At 61.0% G+C, this 20777-nt stretch overlaps 2 protein-coding genes across 2 annotated transcripts; both read left to right on the top strand.

Moving 5' to 3' along the window:
* Nucleotides 1-3: 3 nt before the first annotated feature.
* On the top strand, nt 4-12088 carry FA2H (fatty acid 2-hydroxylase; the record flags this gene model as incomplete). Its single annotated transcript, XM_059825084.1, has 7 exons — nt 4-78; nt 6750-6845; nt 8625-8767; nt 8877-8983; nt 10297-10469; nt 10958-11210; nt 12009-12088. Coding segments are annotated over 7 exons (927 nt in total), but the record flags the coding sequence as incomplete, so codon positions are not given.
* A 2584-nt stretch (nt 12089-14672) lies between these two features.
* MLKL (mixed lineage kinase domain like pseudokinase) lies at nt 14673-19625 on the top strand. The gene is made up of 10 exons (XM_009821120.2): nt 14673-15129; nt 15322-15435; nt 15539-15713; nt 15814-15911; nt 16044-16179; nt 16912-16996; nt 17414-17562; nt 17763-17812; nt 18300-18440; nt 19573-19625. The coding sequence occupies exons 1-10, from the start codon at nt 14673-14675 to the stop codon at nt 19623-19625; spliced, it is 1458 nt and encodes a 485-aa protein (XP_009819422.2).
* Nucleotides 19626-20777: the final 1152 nt, after the last annotated feature.

Raw genomic sequence — 20777 nt, 5'->3', positions numbered from 1 at the left:
CCCCACCGGCACTCGGCCAACGCCCGCCGCTGGCTGGAGCAGTACTACGTGGGGGAGATGGAGCCCGGCGAGGAGCAGGTACCGGCACGGGCGGTGCGGGGGCCGAGGGGTGCCCCAGGCGCGGGCTGCCCTGGGGCTGAGCCGTGCGGGGGCCGCAGAGCACCGCAGGTCCGGGCTGTACAAGGTCTGTAGGGCACCCCGGGTCCGGGCTCTATAAGGTCTATAGGGCACCCCGGGTCCGGGCTGAGCAGGGTCTGTAGGGCACCCCGGGTCCGGGCTCTATAAGGTCTGTAGGGCACCCCGGGTCCGGGCTCTATAAGGTCTATAGGGCACCCCGGGTCCAGGCTGAGCAGGGTCTATAGGGCACCCCAGGTCCGGGCTGAGCAGGGTCCGGGCTCTATAAGGTCTATAGGGCACCCCGTGTCCAGGCTGAGCAGGGTCCGGGCTCTATAAGGTCCATAGGGCACCCCGGGTCCGGGCTGAGCAGGGTCTATAGGGCACCCCAGGTCCAGGCTGAGCAGGGTCTGGGCTCTATAAGGTTTATAGGGCACCCCAGGTCCAGGCTGAGCAGGGTCTATAGGGCACCCCAGGTCCAGGCTGAGCAGGGTCCAGGCTCTATAAGGTCTATAGGGCACCCCGGGTCCGGGCACACAGGGTCTAAGCCCTACGGGGTCTGTAGGGCACCCCGGGTCCGGGCTGCGCGGGGTCTATAGGGCACCCTGGGTCTGGGCTGTACAAGGTCTATAGGGCACCCCGGGTCCATACTGAGCGGGGTCCGAGCTGTACAAGGTCTATAGGGCACCCCAGGTCGGACTGAGCAGGGTCTGGGCCCTATGGGTCTATAGGGCACCCTGGGTCCAAGCTGTACAAGGTCTATAGGGCACCCCAGGTCCAGACTGAGCAGGGTCTGAGCCCTATGGGGTCTGTAGGGCACCCTGGGTCCAGGCTGTACAAGGTCTATAGGGCACCCTGACTCTGGGCTGTGCAGGGTCTGAGCCCTACGGGGTGTGTAGGGCACCCCGGGTCCGGGCTGCGCACGGTCTGAGCTCTACAGGGTCTATAGGGCACCCTGGCTCTGGGCTGTGCAGGGTCTGAGCCCTACGGGGTCTGTAGGGCACCCTAGGGCCAGGCTTCTCAGGGCCCAAGCCATACAGGGCATGCAGAGGCTGTATAGGGTCTGGAGCATAGAGGACATGGAGTCTTTGGGGCACATGTAGCATATGGAGTGTGTAAGGCACCCAGGTCCAAGTCTGAGGTGTGTGGGACGTGGTGTGTGTGGGTCTGAGCTGCACAGGACGCTTGGGGTGCAGGCTGTGGAGGGTCTGGGGCGTATGGGGCATGAGGGGTGTACGGGGCAGGGTGTGTTTGAAGCTCCTGGGGTCCTGCACGGATGGTGCCTGAGGTGTAAAGGTCCCGGGTGTGTGGGGCACGCTGGCTCCAGGGAAGTCTGTGGGGCTGCCAGCATCTATGGGGCGGGGGTTCCCAAGACGCATAGCGTCCAGGCTCCCCAGGGCCTGAGACGGACCATGTCCCAGCTGCACAGAGCCTGGTATCTATGGGGTCCCACCCCATGGTCACATCCTGCCCTGGCCATGCTGGGCGGCAGGGCTCATGGGTGACCCGCTGTGCCAGCGCGGCGGGGAGGTGTCGGGGTCTTTGGAGGGGTGCGGGAGACGGGGACATGCGGCTTGGTGTCACTTTCGGCAGGGCCATGTGGCACAGGGTGGGCGATGGGGCAGGGCACCCTTCCTGTCACCACCAGCGCTTGGCCAGGGACCGGGGCGCTGGGTGCTGGGGCTTGCTGGCGAGGAGCAGCCGCTGCTGGGGAGAGGAGCCCAGCCACCTCCCTAATTGTCCGGGCGCAGGGCAAGGGTGGCCGTGACTCAGCGCCGCCGCGCCAGCCCCGCGCTCAGCCGCTGCCCAGGTGGAAGGGAAAACGCCCCGGGGAAACGCCACCACCGGTGAACTTCCAGGAGGCAGCGTGGCACCGGGCAGGCGCTGCCGCCCCGGTGACCGGCCCTCGCCGGCGCAGGATGCTGGAGCAGTGGGCCCAGCCCAGCCCCCTTTGCCAGCCCAGTGGCCGCTTTCCCTTCGGGCCATCCCGGCAGGGTCGGTGACCGGTCGGTCCCTCCGAGCTGGTTGTTTGCGCTCTCTGGTTCTCCTCCCCGCGGCGCAGCCTCGGCCCCGATCGGTGGCAACGCCACAGACGGGGCTTTGTTCGGTCTCGGTGCGATGCCTGTTCTTTCCCTGGATCCCGGCGATGGCACCTCCTCTGTTGGGACACTCGTTGCCGCCGCCTCCTCGCAGGCGTGACGAGCCCGACGGGTTGGGGCGAGGGAAGGTACCGGACAAACGAGTTCCCGCACCGCAGCCTGCGCCGAGGGGAATTGCCACCGTCCCAATGCAAATACACGGCGTGATAACGCCGGGGCGCAGGGAGATCAGACGCTACCTGGCACTAGATAAACCGTCCTGGATTGTTACGTGGGGGGGGGGGAGGGAAACACTGCTGCCCGCTGCGCGGCGAGCCTGGCCGTGCTGCGTCCGGCACGCACCTGATGCGTGAGCTGCTCTGCCGGACTTGCTGCCCCCCCAAAAACACCCTTTGGAGGGAGATGGGGGGAGTTGACGCCCTCGGTGGCACTTGGGTTCTTGCTTTGGCTGCTTTCGGACAGGCGTACCCCAAGCAGCTCTTTGAAGGAGGTGTTGCGTGGCCCCGGTCCGGCTCTGGAGCCCCCATGGCTTTGCTGGTGCCTCTCCGTGCCCGTCGGCGGTCCCAGGGCTGTGCCATCCCCGTGCCGAGGGACGTGGGAGCCTGTGGTCCCGCAGGCATCCAGCATCCCCCCTGCTTACGCCCAGGGACTTCAAGGGTTTTGGAAGAGGGGATAAAAACACATTAATGCAGGAGGGGCGAAGAGGAAGATGAGACCCAGCCTTCATCCCGCCGGCACGCCTCTCCGCACCCTTTCCTGCAGCTCTGGGGAGCTCGGCTCCATCCTTCGGCCGCGGGTCCCTCTTCTGCATCGCCCAGCCCCGTTTGGCTAAAGACAAATTAACCCCCAAACTTTTTATCTATGCAAACAGAAGGTATAGGGGAGATCAAAGCGAGAAGCGATAATTACCCAAACTAGACAGTGGATTTTAACAGCCTTGCTAGAGGGAAACTGGATCATCTAATTACCCCTCCAATTTAAGCAATGAGAGACTTTCATCACAGCCTCTTCGGGTGGGTGACGTGGCCTTGAGTCACGGTAAAACCCCCATCCCTCTCGGGGTTGGTGTCCTCCCCTTCCTCTCGCCTGCATCGCCGCGTGTCGGGCTTGCCCTGGCTCTCCGTCCCAGCCCGAGCTCGCTTGGACGTAGGCGCTCGCGCATTATTCGGAGGTGTTGTAACAAGAAGTGGCTTTTTTTATTATCATCATCATTAGAACAAGTTAAATTCAACCTCCTTTTAAGAGTCCTGCTGCACCCCGTGTTTAATGGGCTGAGACGCAGCCTCGTGGGGCTCTGCCAGCCGCTGCCCGGGGACCGCGACGCTGGTGGGATGGGAACGTGCCACCACGGGTGGGGACCTCGCTTGGGCTCCCTGTGCCTCGCAGGGTGTCCTCCTGCTATGTGCCTGAGCCTGTGTTGCCAGTGCAGCTTGTCCCGTGTGGACATCAGCAATTGGAGCCGTTCAGGAGCTCGGTGAGGGTGCTGGAGGCTCCGGGGCGATGCAGAAGCACGGCAGGGCTCCTACCGATTTGACTCGCTGGGCAAATGGGCACGGGTGGGAAAACGGTGCGGGCCGCTGGCGGAGCGGCTGTCTGCGGGGAGCATCGCCCCGCTTGGGCCGGGGGGAGGTTCCCAGCTCTTCCTCCTGCCTGCCTCCCGGGGAACCTCGGGCGCCGCGCTGGACCGTCCCTCCTGCCTGTACCTGCTCCTATGGCAGCTGGATTTTGTTTTGCTTTTAGCACCCCGAGCCCTGATGCGGGGCAGCGCCGGGGCGGCGTAGCTGGCACGGGACTGGCACTGAGCTCTCCACGGCCCTGCCTGACCCGCGCAGGGCAACGGGGCGCTCGGAGGCGGATTCTGGGTCACCCGGTCACCGCATCACGCCGTGCCCTGGGTGTCTGGCCCTGTTGCCTCCCAGCAGGAGAGCCGGCACCTCGCCGGTGCTGCCGCTTGCCGGGGCGGCAGCATGGGAAGGCGGCGCTTTGTAGGCGTTAACTTTCCCTTCGTTACATCAGGCCTCTTGCGCATCTTTCCTGGCAGGACCTGTTTGCCTGGGGATGACTCGGATGCATCAGCATCACCCATGGGTGACAGGCAGAGCCCGGCGCTCGCAAAGACCCCTTCAGCCTCCTTCGAACCCACCTTTTATTTTGGGGAGGAGGCAGACGGGCAGAAGCCCCAGCGCTGGTCGGGGTGCTGGCCGGGCTCGGTCCCCCCGGGACCCCTGTGCGCTCAGGGCAGGCAGGAGCATGCCGCCGCTCCGGGGAGCGAGCCGGGGCACGCAGGCATGGCTCTCGCCCCGGTTGCGCCATGGCTACCTGTCCTTTCGGTGCCAGCCCCAGGGTGAACAAGAGGAGAGCCTTCCTCCTGCTGCCTGGCCGAGGAAGAGGAGGAGGAGGAGGAGGAGGTGACTCGGGTGAGGCTGGGCACTGGAAGGGAGCTGCCGTAGCATGCAAGGCGATGGCATCTCACTGGTGGCACCCGTTCTCCCCAGCCTGGGTGCTGCCGGCGAGGTGGGGTCTGAGCACCCCGTCCGCCTCCTGACCTGGGAGGACGAGGAAGCCTCCGGCCACGCCGCAGTGCTCGGGCATCTGTGGACAGGCAACTAGGACGCATGTGGACAATTCGGAAAGGGGAGGAGAGGTGCCGGGGTGTTGCATCAGCCCGGCTTTCTTAAGCATCCTTCCTGCCGCCGGCGAGGCTGCGGTGCAAGCGTTGAGGTGGAGAGCACGGGCTCATTTCTCAGGGGATGGAGAAGCCGTCTCTCTCTCTTAAAGCCAAATTTTCTTCCAAAGCACCCACGGGGAGGAGGTGAAACCAACTTTCACCGTCCTCGGCTGGATTTCAAGGCATCCCACCTCCCCTGGGGTTTCGGGACATCTGGCTGAAGGACGGAGCGCGCAAAGCCCAAAATAGGGGTGGGGACCCTCGCGGAGGGAGGTGTGGTGGTCCACGGCACCAGCTCGCGCCGGCGCTCTGCCTGCAGTAAAATTGATGCCTGCTCAAGTCCAGCCTGGTTGAAAATAAGCCCTGCCCTGCCCGCTCCCCCGGGCGAGGGGCTGCCTCGGGGCTGGGTAGCACAGCTCTGTACCAGCGGGATGAGGCTTGAAGCCCGGCTAGCCCGGGAAAGGGGGTGGGAGCCCGGCCGGCAAGGAGTGCCTGCTGTTGGCAAACAGCACCCGGGCCCTGCCTCGGCGTCGCCAACGCAGCACGGAGTAAAGTCCTGTCCGCCGCGGTGAGGTGACGCCGGTCCTCCTGCATCCCAGCTCCTCCTGCGGCTGCTGGGGAGGGGGCTGTTCCCAACAGGGATGCGATTCCCGCAAGGGAGCAGTGGGGAGAGCATCCATCTGCCGGGAGAAAACCTTTCCTCGCTGCAAGCGGCGCAGCTGGAAACGCCGGCAGGCATTGCTGTGCCCGGGCTGCCGCGCGGCGCCGTACCTTGCTGCCAGGTTAATGGGTAACTCAAGGTGACAAAGCGGGAGAAAAGGCATGCTTGGCACGTCCTGCCCGGGGAGCCGCTGGGCTGCCGGTGCTGCTGCCGGGGGGCACGGCCGGCTCGGGGCTTGCACGGGCACGCTGCGGCCTCACCGAGCCCCCCGCCGGCGGCAGGGCCGGCGTCGGAGCTGGCAGGGCCATGGGAAGGAGGCCGGTGCTGGCAGCCGGCGGCGCGTTTGCTTCCAAGCATCAGACAAGGCAGGTTTCTCCTGTTTCTCAGCCAGCCCTGGCAGCGGGACCGCAGCCTGGGCTTCATCCTGCCGCCGCCGCACCAGCGCGTCCCCTGGGCTTCGGCGTGCCCTCTCTAGCCAAAACCAAACCCCCACCCCATCTTGCATAGCCTGTGGTGAGGGTCCCCAGCAAAGGGCACTTTGCCTTTTTCCCCCCGAGGAAAGCTCCCTCCCGCTGCGTTTTCCCCCCGTGCCTGGAGCCAGGGTGGCCGCACCGGCCATGCCACGCTCCCCAGCTCTGGCAGCCCAGCTTCCTTGGGACCGAAACGCCGCGTTGGGATTTGCTGGAGAGCAGCGGGATGGGCAGGAGGCAGCCCGGCACCGGCGTTGGGAGCGCTAACCCGGCGATGCCCCTCGCTCCGCTGGCAGCGGCGCTGGCTCAGGCTGGTGCTCGCCGGGCGGCTGGTCTGCGGGAAGGTGAGCTGCGCTACGGCACTGCCCGCTTGCGAGGGGAAACGCTGGTCGAGGGCCCGGGAGACTCCGCTTCGCAACACCGAAGCGCCGGCACCCGGTGCCCTCCTGGGCGTGCGGTGGGGTGGTCCGAAAAGCGGGCTTGGGGGGAGGTTTCCAAAAAGACCCGAGCATGCGATGCTCGGGTTCAAAGTGCAGCGGAGCTCACCGGCAGCCGCATCCCACGGGAACCTGCTCTGCAGGAACTGACTGACTTAAATTCATCAGATTTTTTCCCTTATTTATTTAGCAGGCAGGTGCGAGCTCACTCTGCCTGTGCCCCTGGGTGGCACAGCCACCGCCGTCCCCAACCGCATCTGCCGCCGGCGTTTCACCGCAGGGCTTTCCTTCTCTTCTCAGAGCCACCCTGAGCCGGTGGATGAGAAGGCAGTGGACGCTGCAGCCCAGACCCCAAAGCGGATGGATCCCCGCTGTAAAACGGTGGATGTGGAGAAGGTAAGAGCCGGGGGGGTTTCTCCGGCACAGTGTTTGCCGGAGGGTTCCCGGCCGAGACTAGGTCTCCTTTTCCCTGCAGGAGCACTGGCTTTCTGCTGACCCCCGGGATGGGGGGGATGCTGGGAGGGAGATGAGCTGATCCAGCTGCTCCTGCCTTGTCTCCCGGCGCAGACGGCATCGCTCGCGCTTTATTGCCCAGGCGTGGCCACGCTGGGAGGCTCTGCCGTGGCGGTGTGGGTGGAGATGGCTTTCTCTGACAGCAGCTGTGCCCTTCGAGCGGGACGTGCTGCCAAGCCGCACCTTGCTTGCTTGCTTTATTTTTTTTTTCTTGCTGTATTTATTTTTTTTTCATTTTTTCCTCCTGACTGAGCACCCATAATGAGCACTACGGGATCCCCCGGCCCGGGCAGGGCAATTCCCGTGCATGCACGGTGCTCCCTGCCCTGCCAGCTACTCTCCGAGCATGCCACAGGAGCAGGCGTTCGTCCCCAAGGTGCCTTTGGACGTCCCTGCCATTCACGGCACCGTCTGGCCCAGTGCCTTGCACAGCCTCGGCTCGTCAGTGAGCGTGCTTTTACCTTGCAAAGGGATTTTTTGGGTTTTTTTGAGCAGGAGAACACCTTTCACCCCCTATCTTAATATTTTGCTGCTGATGGCCTTTAAAAGCGAATCTGCCATCCCAAAGTGAACTTTTTGCTCTAACTTTTCCCCTACCTCCCCGATGGAGGGTGTCTCCATTCCCATCGCATGCACCCGCTGCGGGCTGGGGTTGTTTCCCCTCCTGGGTGATCGCGTCCGTCCCTGCCCGGAGCAGAGCCCCCAAAATGCCCACGGCCACCCTCGGCTCCTTGCCCTGAAATGCCCCAAGCTGAGCCGTCCCCCGTCGCCACCACTGCCAAATGACCACCGGCTCAGCCCCAGGTGCTGGGTTGCCGCGCCGGTGCTGCGTGGCGCAGGATGGCTGATGGAGAGCTGCCAGGCCCGGGGCTTGGCTGGGCGAGCGCGGTTTCTGTCCTGGAGCAGGGGTGGGACTGAGAAACCACCTTATCTGGCCAGGCCAGCAGAAGACGCGTCTGGGGATGCTGAGCGGCGGCAGAGGCGGTGCTGCCGGTTGGGTCTCTCTATTTTCGTCCTGTGCAGACATGCGCGCCTGCACAGGTCCCTTCTTCCTCTTGCAGCCATCTGAATGCAGCCATGCACTGGAGCAGCGACTGGCATTTGTGTTCCCATCCTGTATCCCTGCTCCCCATCCCTTTCTGCTTCGCTCCTCGCTGCCGGTGCGCTCGGACGGCTGCGGCGGCTCCATGCGTTCTCTCCGCAAGGAGAAAAGCCCTTGGCCGGGGCAGTGCCACGGGGACGTGCTCCGTGTCCTACCAGCGGCTCGCTGGCATGGCTAGCGAGCGGGGAGTATCGCTGCTTGCTATCTAATCTTGGCAGCTCCTGGGGAGGGGAAAGAGCCTTGGTTATCAGGGCCTGATGCTGAGCTAGGTCTGGGTACAGCCGCCTTCACCTTGACCCGCTGGCAGGTACCCGGTGGCACGGGGTCGAGCTCAGCCCGCGTTTGTGGGTAGATGGGGCTGAAGTGTGTCTGGCTCTGCCTGTCTGCGCCGCGCCGGTGCTTGCAGGGAGCTCAGGGCTGCTTGGAACAAGACGCAGCCACTTGTGGGGCGTGGGAAAGGGTTTGCAGCCCGAAATGCCACAGCTGCGGTGCAGCTTCGTGCCCGATACCGGGGCGGTGTGTGGGTCCCATGGGGGTACAATCACTGTCTGCTCCCTCAGGACCTGGTGGACTGGCAGAAGCCCTTGCTGTGGCAGGTGGGCTACCTGGGGGAGAAGTACGACGAGTGGGTGCACCAGCCTGTGGATCGGCCCATCCGCCTCTTCCACTCGGATTTCCTTGAGTCCCTCTCCAAGACGGCGTGGTGAGCCCCCGGGGGTCTGCGCCGTGCCCCGGCCAGTGCCTCCATGGGGAGGGGGGGTGGTTCACCACCCCACGGGATGCTCCTTCTGACATCTCCCTCTACCCCGTAGGTACGTGGTGTTCATGGTGTGGGCTCCAGTGGTGCTCTATCTCAGCTGGGTCAGCTACACCTCCCTCGCCCAGGGCAACACCAGGCTCTTCTCCTCCTTCACCACAGGTACCAGCAGCGGCAAAGCCTTTGGGCTCGGCTCGCTGTCCCCCGCTTCGGATCCAGGGGCAGGACAGCCGTGGGCGGGGGGAGACCTCTGCACCCCTTCCCCATCCCTCCTTCCGTGCATGCGCACCATGAACCGCGTGGAAGAGCAGCGGGTGAGCCCCTCTCCCCGCGGCCACCGGCATGTCCCTGCACGAAGCCGCCTGCGTTGCTGGAAAGCCTGAGCTCGCCCACCTCCATCCCCTCCTCTCACCCACACGATTCGGTCCCCCGGCGGGGATTGATGGGGACACGGAGCCCGCTGGCCCAGGGTGCAGCCCGCTCCCTCTTGCCTCCCTTCCCTCCATCCCCAAAACCCACCCCACCGGCGCTGCGGTGCATGCCACCCCCCGCTGACGCCCACCCCGGGCCGTGGCTGAATGCCGGCGCAGCGGGCGAACAAACCCGGCTCTCAGCGCCGCCGGCGTCGCACAGTGCGGGGCTTGTTTGCCCGAAGCGCCTGCCCTTGAATCTCCCACTGTCTGCTCCCCCGGGAATAACAAGCGTGGCCGGGGCAGGCTGTCTTTGTTGTGCTTTTTTTTTTTTTCTTTGCTGGGCTCCCTATTTTTTTTGCAAGGTGCCACCCGGTGCCAGCTGTGCCCGGCTGCGGGGTGGAGCGCCCGCTGCACCGGCACCCCCCCGGCTCCTTGCGGCATTCGGCACCTTGCTGCCAAGGGGTTTGGTTTTGGTTTGTTTTTTTTTTTTCCCCAGAAATGAACAGGTTTGGGGGGGGATCCGAATTCTGCTAGAGAATACGCAGGGCTGGCAGCTGGCCCTGAAAGGAGGAGGTGGCTGAAAAATGCTCTGCGGGGGAAAGTGCCCAACAAACCTATTCTTTTTCCCCAAAAATAAAAAAAAAAAAATATGCCAGCATCACTGTTTAACCCTCACGAGTGCTGCCTGCACAGATAAGGTCCCTTCTTCCTTGTTCTGGTGGGCGAAGCAGCTTTGTAAGGACAGGGCTGTCCCTGGTGTGCACATCCAAGCCCCCACCGGCATCTGGGATGCAGGGAACCCCCTGTCACTGGCTCCTTGGGGCAGCGAGAAGCCAACCATTTCTGTAAAGTGTAAATTAATGAAAGGGAATGAAAGGAAAACGTGGTTCGGAGCGGTGCTTGGGAAGGTAGCTTCCCTGGGGAAGCCCGGGGCAGGAGGCAGACGAGAGGTGAGAGGGAGGGAGAGCTGAGCTTCACCCGGATGCCGACGGGAGGATGACGATGGATAAGAGCACCCGCATGTTGCCTGCCCTGCTGACCGCTGCACGTCTCGTTGTGTAGAGTACTCCATCCCTGTCCACAAATACTACTTCCCCTTCATCTTCCTCCTGGGAATGTTCCTGTGGTCCCTGCTAGAGTACCTCATCCATCGCTTTGTCTTCCACATGAAGCCACCCGCTAGTAACTACTATCTCATCACCCTGCATTTCTTGCTGCATGGGCAGCATCACAAGGTGAGTTGCAGCTTACGCCTCCGCCGGCGCCCGCCGGGCCGTGGGAACGGTGGCCTTTGCTCAGGCGGAGCCTGTTTGTGCGTGTTCAACGTGACTCGTGGCATCTTCGCCCCAAGCGGGGCCCTTACCTAATACCGGCGAGGGCTGCAAGACGGGCTCAGAGGAGCTGGAGTTAAACCTGCAATCTCCGGTTGGGCGAGGGGGAAGACCAAAAAAAGCCATGGGCTCCCTCTAGCTTCACTGGAGGAAACGTCCCTGTGGAGCTCGGGGACCTGCCAGCCAAAGCCACCAGCCGCCCGGCCACCTCTGCCTGGGCGAGGGGCTGCTCTCGCCGCCGGGTACATCTTTTGGGGAGGGTTTCTGGGGGCCATTTTGGTGTTGGCTTTTCCCAAATAGGCGTCCCCAGTGCTTGGCAGGGATATTCTGGGGGCTGGGGGACGTGGGGTGAGCTAGGAGCTGCCTGTCCCACCGTCCTTCTCTGCTTTCAGTCTCCCTTTGACAGCTCCCGCCTGGTCTTCCCTCCCGTGCCGGCCTCGCTGGTGATCGGCTTCTTCTACGGCATCCTGCGGCTGCTGCTGCCCGAGGTGCTGGGGCTCTCGGTGTTCGTCGGGGGGCTCTGTGGCTACGTCATCTACGACATGATGCACTATTACCTCCACTACGGCTCGCCAAAGAAAGGCACCTACCTGTACGGGCTGAAGGCTTATCACGTCAAGCACCACTTTGAACACCAAAAATCAGGTAGCGCCGCCCTTCCCGTGCGTGCCGGTGGGGGCAAGGGCTGTCGAAGCCCAGCCTGCCTGCGTGTGTGCAGCTGATGCTCCGAAATATTTGGCGTTCGGGATTTGGGGTGGGGAAACCCAAGAGCAGTGTCGCTGGGGAAGCAACATACTTGGTGCTGCAGCCCCATGGGGCGCATTTCTCAGCCCCCAGGTTGAGGATGGGGAGCCGGTGCGGCATGGGGGTGAAGGCAGCAGCCTGTCTCGCCGGCGGGCACCAATGCTGCCTGGGGATGCCGGGGCAGAGGCGTCGGGATGTGGGTGCCCGTCCCTGCCCGCGGCAGCATCTCCTCCTGCCGGCAGGCATTGGCGGGCGCAGGGTGAGGCCTTGGGCTTCCCCGGGTCCGCCTCACACCTTCCCCAGCCTGGCGCTTGCTCAACCTGCCCTTTGCCCAGTTTCCTAGGAGAAAATGCCCCATTCAGATAAGCTATCATCCGTGGGGCTGGTGGCATGGCCCAGCCAGCTCCCTCTGCTCTTCCTCCTCGCCTTGCCTTTCTCCCTCCCCCGAAACACGGGCACTCCTCCCTCGTCAGCCTCTCCGGAGCGACTGCCTGGCCCCAGCATCGCTGTCAGCCATCGTCACCTTTGCACCCAGCTGGGTGACGTCCCATCCCATCCACGTGCCCGCTGCTCCCAGCCCTGCTGGTCTTGGCAATGGTGGCACTGGCTCGGTTAACATCGAGCGAGCTGCATCCTGTCCCCAGCGCCATCCTGGTGATGGCAGTGCCACGGGCTGAGCGCGCTCTCCCCTGCCCACAGGCTTCGGAATCAGCACCCGATTCTGGGATCACCCCTTCCGGACGCTCATCCCTGAGGAGACCTTCGAGAAAGAGGACTGACGGCCCTGGCACAGCGCCCGGCTGCTGGCTCCATCCCTCCTGGGCAGGGACTGGCATCCCTCCCCAGCCCTCGATGAGGCCGGCTGCCCCCTGCTCCCTTACGGGGGGCTGTGGCCACAGCGGTGGCCCCACACCAGAGCATCCCTGTGGTGTGCTGTGGTCCAGCTGGGGCACTGCCAAGGGGGACGGGGGGGCGAGGATGCGGGGAAAGGGAAGGAGGAGGTTGCGGGGCTCCCTGCAGGGCTCCTGCCCCTTCCTTGCTGCCCTCCTGCTCCAGGTCACGGATGCACGGGCAGGTCTGCTGCCCGAGAGATGAAGTGCCCAATGCCGCCTTCCCTCCTTCGCCCCGGCACCTTGCCGGAGCCCCCCCAAGCCTCTGGCCTTCCTGGGGTGCCCCTTCCTCGGGGTGCCCAACACACTGCAGTTAACCCTGTCACCTAACTCGCGCTGAAGGGCTTTTGTATCCCGGGTCCTTCTCCCGATCCCAGCACAGGTTTTTCTTGGCCTGCAACCCTTGGGGTGGGGATCCCGCAGGTCTGGATTTTGACTTTTTCTAACCAGTGCACCCGTATCTCTCTGCCAGATTTATCAAGTTCATGGGTTTTGTAGACATCGGCTACTTGAAACTCAAACTCCAATGAACAGAATTGCTACGAGATGCCTTTTTTTCCTGATCCTGTGATTATTTTTTTTTCTAATGTTTACTGCGGATATTTAAAGGTTTGGAATAAAGTTATATGTAAAACTGTAGACACTACAATTGTAAATAAACTGTATATTTTGAAAAATAAAGCCTTTTAAAAAGGGTCTGGCAAAAGTGTCCCTCGGGCCTGCTCCCACGTTCTCCTACCCTCGGTGCATCCCTTCCCAGGCGCCAATGGCCCTTGGTGCCGCGGTACCTTGCGGTCACCTTTCCCGGCTCCCCATGCTGACGAAAGCCATGCCGTCGATGAGGGCAAGGGAGATGTTCTTTGCAGGGGGGAACTGCGGCAAACCCGCATGACCCCAGGGCTCTCGGTAAGCGGAAGCTGATCCGAGCCGCTGCTCACTTCTCCGAAGTTGGGCAACAGTATCACGTGCTGCCCTGTGCTTCCCAAGATCAGCCTGGCCCTCTGACGACGCCAGCCGTAAAGCTTATTGCGCTCCCGGCAGAGGTCAAGCGCCATTTCCAGCACTTCCTTTGGTGCTGGGGGGTCCTGGGGCTGCAGGGATGGGGAGGGACAGGTGTACCCTGGGGGGTCCTGCTGCCCGGTGCGGGAAGCTCAGTAAGGCTCGGAGCTGATGCTGAGGGTATTACAGTGCCCTGGGCAAGCCTTGCTGGAGCTGGCGGCACAGCAGAAGGGGTTGGGGTGCTCAAAATAGCAGCAAGTGTCAATATGGGAGCACAGCCTCCCCCATCGCCTTCTTCCTGATGCAATTCCTGCAGGCAATTCCTTCTTCCAGTTAGCAAAAGGCAGCACGGGGCGGGGGGATACAACCCACCTGGCCCCTTTCTCCGTCACCCCGAGCAACTTTCTGAGAATGGGGAGCTGGGGTGGCGTGGGAAGCCGTGGCGTGTTGCACAATGCCCCTTCCGGTGCCTGTGGAAGCAGCGGCTGGGGAAAGCACCCTATAAACTTGCGCTCATCCTGCCGTGCCTCTCCAGTCAGCAGAGGCAGCAGCCGAGGCGGAGGCGAGCGAAGTGGGGCCAGGTAAACCCAGCTGATTTCTCTTAGCAAGCAGACGAACTTCTTCCTTGGGGCCGTGCTGGAGGGAGCCTGAAGAGGAAGCGAGAGTGGCTGCAGCTTGTTTCTGGGTGCGTTTCTGTCTCGTTTCCAGCTGGTAGAGCCTGGCACACCTCTCTCAGGGCTGGCTGTGTCAATGGCACAGGTGGCTGCTGCTAATTTCCCCGCAACCAGGGCAGTTTTCTGTCCCTGCTGCCTGGACGCAGGCTGGGGAGCAGGAACCATCCCTGCGGGGATGCTGAGCACATAGAAAGAGTTTGATTTAAAATCTTAAGCGGGCAATACAAGGCTACAGGGAGAAAATATGGAGAAGTCAGGGATGCCGGGGCTGTGAAGGCATGAAAGCTTTTATTAGATGGGTGATAACAGAGAGAGATATCAGCCAGAAATGAAAACGGATCTTTGTGGTCAAAAATGTAGTCTCTGTGGGCAGGACCCCAGGGTGGCACAGGGCTGGTGCTGGGGACCGCTGCCCGGGGGATGCTCCTGGGGTCATCGCTGACCCTGCTCATCTGTGTGTAAGCTCTCTGGGTATGGCTAACACTAAATTAATTTACATAAATCAAGCCAAAACATCTCTTGCTAATGCGGAGCGAGATGTGCCAATACCGCCGCTACGGATGTCTGTTTGCGAAAGCCTGCTCTGGTCTGCACGAGTGGCGGCGGTGCTGGGTGAAACAGCTGGAGGAGATATAAGGGGCTATAGGAGACCTGGAGGGTGGCGTGCCATGTTAAGGCTGTTCCTTAGGGTGGAAGGAGTGGAAGAGCTGCATCCGTCTGATCTCTGATTGATGCCCAGAGCTCACCTGACCAGACACTGCCAGCCCGTGTCCCCAGCGGTCAAGCCCTTTGTTGCAAGCATGGACATTGTGGAGAGGATCTTCTCCGTGGCCCAGGCCATCCACGCCCAATTCGAGCAGGTGAAGTGCTGTAAGCACCAGTGCCAGCGCCTCGTGGAGCGCATCCAGATCCTGCTGGAGCCCGTGAGGATCCTCAAGGCTCAGCCGCCGAAGCACATCTCCCACCAGGAAGAGGAACTGTTGAAGAAGCTGCTCCGGGCACTGGGGGATGCCCAGAAACTGGTGATGAAATACAGCCAGACCAGCTGGATCCAGAAGTTCCTGAGAGCCCACAGTGCCGGCGAGGAGTTCGTCTGGGTGAATGAGAGCCTGGAGGACATTGCCCAGGGGCTCTCACTCCTGCTGCAGGCAGAGCAGAAGCAGGCTTTCCTGGAGACTTTCCAGGCGAAGACCTGTCGCAGGCAGGATGCCGAGGATCTGAGGGATGACAGGGCTTTCCTGGACCAGGTGATCGCAAGTGAGTGTACATTTAGCAAACTCTCTTTCCCAGAGAACTGCAGTTGGCACCTCTCCCCAGCTGCTGCCCAGCTTTGGCTTGATGGCCGTGGCCAAGGAGAGCCAAAGGGACATTTAAACCACAAGAAAAACTAACCGCATCAGTCCTGCACATTCATCCAGCATCCCCACCTCTGCACGTTTCTCTCCCCAGGTACCGAGGAGCCTGAAGACATGACCAGGGAGATCTACATCGACAGACAATGTATGGAGAGCAAGGTAGACTGGATGCAAAGCGAGCTGAACAAAATCGTGCGTGAGATGGAGCGTAAGTTGGTATCGCACCTCTAGGCACCCTGTGCACCATGTCCTTTCACCTTGAGCCCTACCTAACGTGTCCCTCATTCCCTCCCGGCTCATGGTGGGAGCAGGCTTGAAGAAGGTCAATGTTGGTAAAAGAGAAGACATCACCGAGATTGAGCGGGACCAGCTCACTTTCTACAGACACCTGCAGGGCACCGTGAGCTATGACCTCTATGAGGGCGAGTACCTCAAGTACCCCGTTGCCATCAAAACCTTCAAGAGGCCGCTGACCACGGACCCGGCGTGAGTTGTCCTGGGCAGGAGCGACATGGGGCAGCCAGGAGGATATGGTGCCATGTCATGCCTTGCTCTGTGGACCTCACCGTGCTGTCCCTTTCTGCAGGAAGGTGAGAGACATCTTTGAGAAGGAGATTCAGACCCTGAAGAAGTTTGAGTCTCCGAACATCCTGCGCATGTATGGGATCTGCATTGAGGAGAAAGGTAGGGGGTGTCACATTAATGTCACCCTTTCCCTCCCCATCTGTCCCCAACGCTAGCTGCTGGTAGACGGTTTGTCGTGGTCCCCTCCCAAGAGGTGGCACAAGGCAGGATGCTCAAGGTTTTGCCTTGCAGATGGGAGCCCCTGCTTCTCCATCGTCATGGAGTACTGTAAGCATGGGACGCTGCGAGATGTGCTGACCAAGCAACAGCATCTCTCCTGGGAGGTCCGCATTCGGATGGCCCTGGGAGCCACCAGAGGCCTTTACAGGTGAGCTCCTGCCTAAAGCAGTGAGAAGTTCCATCTAAACATGAGGAGGAACTTCTTTACTTTGAGGGTGGCAGAGCACTGGAACAAGCTGCCCAGAAAGGTTGTGGCGTCTCCTTCTCTGGAGATACTCAAAACTCACCTGGATGCATTCCTGTACAACCTGCTCTGGGTGAACCTGCTCTGGTGGGGGTTGGACTAGATGATCTCCAGAGGTCCATTACAACCCCTCTCATTCTGTGATTCTGTGTTAAGTCCACTCGATGGCCCCCAGGCCATGCTTAGCTTCCTGGTATCTCTCAGTAAGCAGTGGTATCCTGTTAGACACTGTTTCCACCACCTTGGGACACTGGGATGGGAGGCTGGTGAAGAGGTAGGCGGTGGGTTTGGATGCAGTAGCACCCATGTCCCCTGGTCACTGGTCTCTACATCTGGCTTCAAGCCTGCAAAGGCCTGGAAGGGAGAAACCTCTTCCCCACACCCATAAGGCAGCTTCCGGAGCACCCTACAGCACGGCCAGTTCTCCTTACGGGTCCTGCTCATCCGCAAGGCTCGTTATTTTGCCCACAGTAGCTCTTTCAGCACCTGCTGGAAAGGTTGACTTGGCAGGATTGGTCCACCAAGACAGGCAGAGAACTGCTGGCTTCTCTAGGTGCATGTTGGTCCATCCTCTACATGGAGAGAGGGAGATTCAAGGTGGGTCCTTCACCAGCCCTTGGTTCTGTCTGGCTGCAGGTTGCACCAGACGGAGGAGAAGTCCCGACTCCATGGCTGCATCTGCAGTAGCAAGTTCCTGGTAGCCGGGGATTACTGTGTGAAGGTAAGGACTGTGGGAAGCTTTTGGGAGATTTGCATGTTTTTGTGGATATCTTCCCCCACCAACACCAAAGGCAATTATGATGGTCCAGGATAACACCTGGGGTAGAGTCATCACCCCTGTCATCTTAGACACTTAACATCTCAATTCCTTATCTCTGTTTTATCATCAGCAAAGCGAGCGTTTCTGAGCCATCCACCCTGGGATGAGCTGACGCTAGGGCAATTCACCTGCCTCCACCTATGGTTTCACTTGCAGAAAGAGCCACGTGCCAGGCAGCACATGTGGCTGCACGCCAACCTTTGCTGCCCAGGGCACCTTGCTCCGTTTTCTCTAGCTTGAGGCAGTCCCCAGTCGTGCCACAGGTTTCTGCAGACTGCATTTCAACCACTTCTCCCTTTCTCTCATTCTCTCAATCAGCTGTCGGGATTTGAGCTGTGTGAAACGGAGTCATCCATTAAGAGGAAAGCCAAGAAGAACTGGAAACAAGTCTCTATGTTGGCTTATGTCGCCCCTGAGAATCTGAAAGACATCAACTACCCCTACAAGAGGCCCTGTGAAATATACAGGTGTGTCTGTCCCTCCCAGGACAGATGCCTGTAAGCAGGCAGATGTCTGGCAGGGTAGCTGTTGAGCTATGGAAGAAGGACAGGTTTAATCGGATGCATAAGCAGCTGTTTGCTGTTGGCATAGCCTGACAGTCCCCTCCGTTAGGAAGGAGTAGAAGCTGGTAGGATCAATGCTGAGACTCTTGCTTGTCTCCTTCCAGCTTCGGGATCGTGCTGTGGGAGATTGCAACCTCCAAAATCCCATTTGAAGGTGAGACAGAAGTATCTGGTCCCCTATGTAAAAGCCACACACGGCCCGGGGGGGCTGCTGGCTGGCGTTGGATGCTCCCTGCTCCTTCCTGGAGCATCCCGTGGCATGCATGTCCCAGTGGCAGTGCCTGGTGTGCCTGGCTCTGCACAACAGCTTCATGGCGTCTTCTGGGACTCCAATGCAGTAAAGCATTTCAGCGACATGCTTAAACCACAAACATGCAAGTAGTTTTTGTCTCTATTTGATGTTCCTGTGCATTGAAGCATAAACACTTCTCCTTGCTCCACTGGAGCCCAAGAGTGTCATGCCAAATATGGGGCGGGGGCTTCACTGCAGACACAGTTTGGGTGGCTTCTCTGCTGGCTTCTCCATGCCATAGGCTGCAGGAAGGCTCTTGGCGTAGCTTTGCATCGGGTTTCCTCGCCAGCACCCTCCTGTGGCAGCAGAGCTCTGTCCTGACATTCCTGTTTACACGCGTGTTGTCTAGGCTGCACTCCCCAGGAGATCACGGAGAAAATCTGCAATGACCACTACCGGGAACCTGTTGGGGAAGATTGTCCCGAAGACCTGCGGAGAATCATTGACCAGTGCCGGGCCTTTGACCCTTCGCAACGCCCTTCTGCCGAGGGTAAGTGTCCTGGACATCTGTTCCCTGTTCCACAGGCCCTTTGTATCCCTCGATCAGCTGCTTCAGGGGTCAGTTTGCCCCTTATTTTTGATGTGAATTTGTCTGGCTTTGTGTTTCGGGATCCCTCCTTGACCTACCTTCTTATGCTAACAAGTCCCCTAATACTGGTCCTCTCTCTTGTAGTGTGAGGGTTCGTACAGTTAGCATTTATCCATGCCTTGATAATAAACACCAGGCTGTTCACTTGGCATCGCATGAGGGAACACTTTTTCTCTCAGACAAGTGCGGAACTGGGAGCAGGGGTGTGTGGGTTAATCCCCACTCAGGTTCTGCAGATCTTGTAAGCTGAAGGAGCAGCCACGACACAGTGCACAACATTTCCTGCCTTGGGCTTCATGCGATAGATTGCAATCTTGGGAATTGCTCCGTGGCAGGGAAGATTTCACCGTCTTTGAAGTTGGTCTGGGTCTGATCAGATAAATAATTGGTCTCCATCGGAAGATTTAACAGAAACAGCAGGAAAAGACAGAGGAACTTTTCCGGTGTGCTTGAAAGCACAGAGATTGTACCCTTCCCTCAGTTCATCTCTCCAAGGGGAGAGAGTTTCCTTCAAACCCAGCCGCCCCATCTCATGGAGATGGTTTCCATACATGGAATGGAGACTGTGCTTAAGAAACCACCCAGCTCCTGCCGTGTGCCACGCTCTCCGTGCCTCCACATCCCAACAGCAGCTCCCCCAGCAGACCCTGCTGCAGGGATTCACCCCGGCTGAAGTGAAAACACCAAAAAGTCACCAGAGACGTTGTGCAAAGCTGCACTGAGGATACAGCACGTCTTTATTACTCTAATCCAACGCCCAGCCGTGCCTGCGTGGTGCTGAGCTGGAAGGATGTCTTCTCACAGCCGTTTCCAGGCATCTCTCTGTATACATGGCTGCTTGTCTTTGGGTTGTACTCACCTGTGTCTGCTTGGGGCTGTCCCCCAACGGCTGCCCAGTTGCGCTGGCGGGAGGAGAGAGGGACTGCATGTCCTGGTTGTTATCAGTGTGGAAAAGCTATCTTCTTATCGGAAGGAAAAAGAAATCCTACAGCAAATATTCTGTTTTGATTAACGCCATCCTTGTGTTTTGCAGAGATTGTGGACTTGCTGGCCGACCTGGAAAAAAGCAGAAACCAAAGAAATTAACTGCAGAAAGCAGGGTTGGACGACCAAAAGCAGCCAGATGCCTCGAAAAGCAAGCCAAGGGAAAGCAGCAGGCCTTCCTCCTGCAGACCAAAGCCCGCAGCCCGCCCTTCTTCCCCGCCTTCGCAGATACTGATCGTTCAATACATGTGTATTTGTTTCTGTATGCCGAGACCTTCACCTCTCTAAGGGACGGCGCCTGGGTTCGCCTCGGAGGCAGCTGGTGGGTGAGGGCACCCTGCCGCAGGCTCTGCCCCCGAGAGGCCGCCCCCAGGGGACACAAGGGGAGGCCGGCAGGAACCCCGGCAGCCGGGGGGACCGGGGGAGGCGATGCTGCCAGCTTCTCCTCAGCCCCGCCGCTGCCCGCGGGGCGCTGGGGCCTGGGCTCCCTCAGGGCTCCCTCAGGGCTCCCTCAGGGCGCGGCGGGCCCCGCCGCCATGGCAACGCCCCGCCCACCTGGTCCCCTCTTTGAATCCGCTCGAGCTCCCGCTCATTTCGCCGCAGCGGCGGCTCCCCCAATGGAAAAGCGCTCCCCGGCGCTTACCCCGCCCTCTATGGCCGTCGGCTGTCTCGCCGCCCAATCAGCCGAACGCTCCCTACGGCCCTCGGACCAATCAGAGCAGGCTCTACCACCCCTGCCCTCTCCCCCTTCACCCGCCGTTCCCTCGGACAGACGGACGGAGCGGCTGGCCAATGAGAAGGCGTGTCTGACCCCGGCTCGCCCAATAGAAGCGGGCGCGGGGGTCGCGGCCAGCCAGTAGGGCGAAGAAGGCGGGGCGGCGCGGAGCTCGAGCGGGGCGGTTGGGCCCGCTGGCAGGTGAGCGAGGGACGGCGGGGATGGTTCTCCCCGGGTCGGTTCGCCCGGTCCGGCCCGGCGTCCCCCGAGCACTGCGGGCGCGGCTGGGCCTCCGCGGCCGGCCGCTGGGGAGGTGTGCGAGTCCTGCCGCGGCCTGGCCTCTCGGGGAGCGGGCGGCGGGAGGCCTGGGTGAGGGCGGGCCGCGGCCTGAGGGGCTGCGAGGCGCCCGCGGGGAGGTCGGGAAGGGCGGCCCGAGAGCTCGGGGTGCCTGCGGCTGTCGGAGGAGAAACCCCCCCTCCCGCGCCTCTTATGTGACTGGTTCTTAGTTAAAATCAGCGAGCCCTGTCAAACCCCAGAAA

This window comes from Gavia stellata, chromosome 15 (genome assembly GCF_030936135.1).
Source record: "Gavia stellata isolate bGavSte3 chromosome 15, bGavSte3.hap2, whole genome shotgun sequence".
Lineage (NCBI taxonomy): Eukaryota > Metazoa > Chordata > Aves > Gaviiformes > Gaviidae > Gavia > Gavia stellata.
This window is presented reverse-complemented; position numbering and strand designations above follow the sequence as displayed.